The 5,731-nt window shown below is 39.6% G+C and overlaps 1 protein-coding gene across 1 annotated transcript in view; it reads right to left on the bottom strand.

Moving 5' to 3' along the window:
• Nucleotides 1-799: 799 nt before the first annotated feature.
• The window catches only part of Cbr-nhr-41, a gene marked incomplete at both ends in the record, with an annotated part of 7,293 nt that continues 2,361 nt past the window's right edge, over nucleotides 800-5,731 (bottom strand). Inside the window, 5 exons of the mRNA XM_045236302.1 lie at nucleotides 800-1,011; nucleotides 1,513-1,790; nucleotides 2,736-3,264; nucleotides 3,741-3,852; nucleotides 4,097-4,291. Coding sequence (XP_045095293.1) covers nucleotides 800-1,011; nucleotides 1,513-1,790; nucleotides 2,736-3,264; nucleotides 3,741-3,852; nucleotides 4,097-4,291 — 1,326 coding nt within the window. The remainder of the gene's footprint in view (nucleotides 1,012-1,512; nucleotides 1,791-2,735; nucleotides 3,265-3,740; nucleotides 3,853-4,096; nucleotides 4,292-5,731) is intronic.

The raw sequence follows: 5,731 nt of genomic DNA, 5'->3' as shown, positions 1-5,731 counted from the left end.
TTTTTTGGGTGCGTCTCGGTCGTGCGTCGCGTGTGTCTAGGTGAAATTTCAAAGTGAGCGGAGTCTACCCGTGTTTATACTCATTTTGAAGCTCTAGACAAGAGAAACTGAAAACTGTTAGCATTTTTCTAAAAATATCGAATTTCAGGCAAGTTACATGTGTTTCAAACTTTGATTCTTATTTTTCAAAAATTCAACTTTTGCACCTGGCGGCCTAGGTTTTGCATTTGTGTTGTTGGCTCTTATTCCAATGTGTTTGTTACGTTTAGCGCTTCAAAATGAGCCTAAACACGACTAGGCTCTGCCCATTTTGAAATTTCACCTAGACACGCGACGCACGACCGCAACGCGCCCGAAAAACAAAAGTGGGCGGAGCCTAGTCGTGTTTATACTCATTTTGAAGCTCTTGGCAAGCCAAATTAGGAACTTGTTCATTTTTTCGAAAATATCGATTTTCGGACGAGCTCCAGACCTTTCCGATTATGATCTAATTTTTCAAAATTTTCCGAGTTACTAGATTATAGTCGTGTTTAGGCTCATATTGAAGCTTTTAACATGCTGAGTTTGAAAAAATAAGTTTGAGGCCACCAAGGAGGTTTCTAGGCCATTTTAGGTCAGCACTATTGTAAGAGTTGTTCTATTTTGTTTTTGTTCCTAGATTTTGGATTTTTTAAGTGTTTAGGTCAATTTTTGAGCTTTTTCTGTGAACAACCCCCAATTCTTTCAAAAAAGCGATCTAAAACCTAGAATGAGCCTATTTTTTGGCTGCGGACCCTCTCCAGACCCCTCTAACCAATAATTACCTCTCGGCGGCAAGATTCATATTCGTCTGTTGGGACGTAACGTGCGTGTCGTTGTCTTCAGACGTTGAATCGTCGACATTTATGTGCTCATTTGACATTTGATGATGGAGAAGTGAGCTTTTCGATGAGGACACGTACTCGAACAGCTCCTGCGATGCCAATTGGTTCGTACTTTGCGTTTCGGACGTTGTGAGCAGATTTGGAATGTCTGGAAGTCGAAGAAAGTTTAAAATATGAATGACGTAGAGAACTAGAATCATTTTGAGCCAATCCTGCTCCAAATCGAGTAAAAACAGGCTGAGATATGGCCTATTTTAGAAATTCGTTTGAAAAAAACTAGTTTTTGAGCTCTGACGGCTCAGGAAAAGATTTTCACGATTCAAAATATTCAAATTTAGATTTATCAAGTTACGAGCATTAAAATGAGCCTGAACACGACTAGGTTTGGTCGACTTTGATTTTCAGGCCGTTTCAGGCCATATTGGGCCGAAAAACAGTTTTTATTCAAATATAGTCGTGTTTAGGCTCATTTTGAAGCTCTTAACTTGTCAAACCTAGATTTCTAAATTGTCAGGCCTAAAAATCTATTTTCAGGCCACCAGGCCCCGAAAAGCCCGAAAATTTCATTTTCACCAAACCTAGTCATGATTAGGCTCATTTTGAAGCTCATATCAAACCTGAATCAAATATATCAGTTCAGAAAGCTAACCTTGTGTTGTAAACGAGATCATTTTAAGATAAGCGTACTCCACTGAGCTCATATCTCTTGCAGCAAACAAATGGGATAATTGCATTATCCGATTCATTTGCTCTCGGAACTTCTCGAATTTCTCGGGGGAAAATTGACCGCATTCTAGTCCCAGAGCCAGTTGTTGTGTCAGAGTCTCCAGAAGTTGAGGCAAATTTATTTTGTCGGCTGTTTGCATCAGAGCAATGATGTACAAGTCACACCATTTCGATTTGAGCAGTTGTTCCGATGTGATGTTTCTGAAACTTTACACATTTCTGTTTGAATCGATGCAGATAATTGAGTTCAGCAAGTCAGGAGCTTTAAAATGAGTCTAAACACGATTAGGCTCCGCCCATTTCAGAGGATATTGCAGTCAAAAGGATTGGTCAAACTTTTGATGGCCGAACTTTTGCACCTGGCAGTCTAGGTTTTGCGTTTGGGCTGATGAATTTTTTATTATTGTGTTTGTCTTGTTCAGCGCTTCAAAATGAGCTCAAACACGCCTAGGCTACGCCCACTTTGATTTTTCGAGTGCGTCGCGGTCGTGCGTCGCGTGTTCAAACGGGGAAACCCAACGTGGGCGGAGCCTACTTGTGTTTAGGCTCATTTTGAAGCTCTCAAGTAGACAAATCCAAAACTGTATGAGTTTTTCAGCAATATCAGCTTTCAGACAAGCTACAGTAGTTTACAATTTTGTGATTTTCTTATTCTCAAAAATTCAATAATGGTCCGATTTTAGTTGTGTTTAGGGTTGTTTCAAAGCTCATAGCTTGCGAAATTTGAAAAACATAATTTCCAAAAATGAATTTGGATTGCTAGACCACTAAAAAGAGGTTTCGAGGCCATTAGGACTCTTAACCATGGGTGCAATTTTCGGAATTTCGAATTTTTTCAAAATTTATTCGCAATTTTGTTGTTTAATCCCATTCCAATGTGTTTGCCAAGTTTAGCGCTTCAAAATGAGCCCAAACACGACTAGACTTCGCCTACTTTGAAATTTCACCTAGACACGCGACGCACGACCGCGACGCGCCGGAAAAATCAAAGTGGGCGCAACCTAGTCGTGTTTAGACTCATTTTGAAGCTCTTAACACGGGAAACTCAAAAATCTATGTTTCCAAAGTCAAAAACCATTTTTAAACGGTACCAGACCCCAAAAACAAAATTCAGAACCTCAAAAACAGGAAAAAGCTGAAGCTTACCGTATAGTGACCCTTGAATCCTTGACAAAATGAACTGATAGGAACAATAACCGTGTGGTGATCTCCGAAATACACTGTTGGTTCGCATTCTGTGGATTCCAAGACACCGGAGGTGAGATATCGAATCTGCTCCTTTCCATATTATAAATCGGTCCGGAATCATCGGAAATCGACGAAGAAGACCCTACTCCAGAAGACGTTGGAGACGCAGACGGTGGCACCAGCCCGATTACGGTCATCGCGTCGAGACCCGACTCGTCCTCTCCAATCGACTCTCTCTTGATGTCCATAAACTCTGGAGGCGTACAATTTCCATTGCTCATCGGACTTCCGGGCTTTATCATTGTGTGTTGTTGTTGTGTTGAATCAATCATCTTATTCTCTTGTTCCATTTTTGCCAAGGCCAATAGGCCACCAACTAGGCCGGCGTTCAGTGGAGTCATCGCCCGTGGGGTGGTGTTTTGGTTCTGTGGCGGACTATCTTGTTGGTTGTTGTTGGCGACCACTGGACGACGTTCGGCTTGCACAGCTGTAAATTTGAAAATATTTTTGAATTCAGCGTTTCAAGAGCTTCAAAATGAGCCTAAACACGGCTAGATTTCTTTGGGTTTCATGGTCTAAAAGCACCAGACCTGAAATGCACCCATTTTCACCAAATCTAACTTGGACCTAACCGCCTAGAAAATGATGATTGGCTGTTGAAACTGAAAAAGATAGATTTGTCATGATTAGCGCTTTAAAATAAGCCTAAACACGGCTAGGCTCTGCCCACTTTGAAATTTCACCTAGACACGCGACGCACGACCGCGACGCGCGGGAAAAAAGAAAGTGGGCGAAGCCTAGTCGTGTTTATACTCATTTTGAAGCTCATGACACGGCAAACTCAAAACTCTAAAAAATATCGAGTTTGCATCAAAATCAGCAGAGCTACGGTAGTTTTTGTCATGGGACCCAACGTTTTTTTTTCCAAATGTTCCAGAAAAAAACTTGAATTTTGAAACTCACATTCACTTCTCATTCCCATTAACAAACATTTTCGTAGTCTACAGTATTGGCATCGATTACGGTGGAATTTTGTGACTGGGCAGTCTTTGGAGCTCCGGCAAACATAGCCAATCTGAAATTTTTTGTTTGGGATTTTTTCAAAAATTTGAAAATATTTCTTTTTGAAAATTATTCTTTTTAGACCTAATTTTAGCTGAAAATGCCAAAAAATTTATTAAACATGCGCTAAAATAAAGTCTAGGTTGGTTTTAGAGCAATTTGAAAATTTCAAAAACTCTAATCAGTCAATTTTGGCGCATTTTCAGCCGATTTCCCCCCAACTTTTTTCCCAAAAAATCAATAAATACCTGACTCACCCTCTTGCGGATCGATCGTTTAAAGAATCCTTTGCATCCCTCGCACGAGACGGCACCGTAGTGTCTTCCAGACGCCTTATCACCACAAACTACACACAGCTCTCCACAATTTTCACTTCGTTCGGACCCATTTGTCGTGATTTTGGGACTTGAGGAGATTCGCTGAAGACCCGCCATCGTATTCGCATTCGAGAGCTGCAAAATTTGGGAATTTTTGAAAAATTTTTTTTTGGAATTTTGAAAAATTTTGAAAATCGGACCCCAAAATCATTTAAACAGTCTTAAAACACTCTAAAAAAGAAGAAAAAACATTTTGACCCCTGTTGGGTTCGAACCCCAGGACCTTTTTTCCACTGGCCAGAGCGTTACCAACTGCGCCAAAAATGCCATTTTCTTTAAAAGTCGTCTAAAATGTACGGTTTCGGGTTCAAAATGACGGGAATTTGATGGGGAATTCGAATTTTTTGGTTGCAAAGCTTGAAATTCAGTTTCGGAACATTTTGAAAAAATAATGTTTTTTGAAAATTTCGAAAATTCTGAAAATCGAACTCCAAAATCATTTAAACAGTCTTAAAACACTCTAAAAAAAGAAGAAAAACATTTTGGCCCCGGCGGGGTTCGAACCCGTGAACTATTTTTCACTGGCCAGAGCGTTTACCAGCTGCGCCAAAAAGGCAATTTCCTTTAAGTATCGTCTAAAGAAGACAATGTTGGGCTTAAAATGATGGGAATTTGACAGTAAATTCAAAATTTCAGGTTGCAAAGCTTGAAATTCTACTTCGGAAAATTTTGAAAATTTTTTTTGGAATATTTCGAAAACTTTGAAAATCGGAGTCAGTTAAAATCCCAGAAAATCTTGAAAAAAGAAAAAAAACGTTTTGACCCCAGAGGGAATCGAACCCGTGGACATTTTTTTCACTGGCCAGAATGATTACCAACTGAGCCAAAAGTGAAATTCCCTTCAAAATCACCCAAAATAGTCGATTTTGGGCTCAAAATGACGAGAATTTGATGGGAAATTCAAATTTTAAGGTTTCAAATTGTTTAAATGAAGTTTTAAGAAATTTTTAGCCCTCCGATCTCTAGCTTTCGCCCCTTTATTTGTGTCTTGAGATCTATTATATCTCGACGAGGTGTAATTTGAGTCCAAATTGCTCATGTTTTCCCTTTTCCGAATGGATCATAATAATAATAATAACGAAAGCGGACAAGTTTCCAAGGATTAGCAATCGGAGAGCAAGAAGAGGAAAAGGATATAAAGATAATAAGACAAGCCTCTCTCTTCTTGTCGTCTATTATAAATTTTAGTACTAATAAAATGACCGCAGACATCCGAGGCATAGATTTAGGAAAAACTCAGGATCAGGGAGTTATGAAAAGTTTAAAAATTTCAAAAATTTAAGTTTTGAGCAAAGTCACACATTTTTGGATTTTGAGCATTTTTGAAAAATGGATTTTCGAAAAATCTACACGTTTTTGTCTGAAAAAATGTCAAAATTTGAATTTAGCAAGTCAAGAGCTTCAAAATGAGCCTAAACACGGCAATGCTCCGCCCACTTTGGGTTTTCCGGGCGCGTCGCGGTCGTGCGTCGCGTGTCCAAAAGGAAAACTCAAAGTGGGCGGAGCATAACCGTG

The sequence above is a fragment of the Caenorhabditis briggsae genome, assembly GCF_000004555.2.
Source record: "Caenorhabditis briggsae complete genome, chrIV, whole genome shotgun sequence".
Lineage (NCBI taxonomy): Eukaryota > Metazoa > Nematoda > Chromadorea > Rhabditida > Rhabditidae > Caenorhabditis > Caenorhabditis briggsae.
The sequence above is the reverse complement of the archived record's forward strand: the minus strand, read 5'-3'. Positions and strand labels throughout refer to the sequence as shown.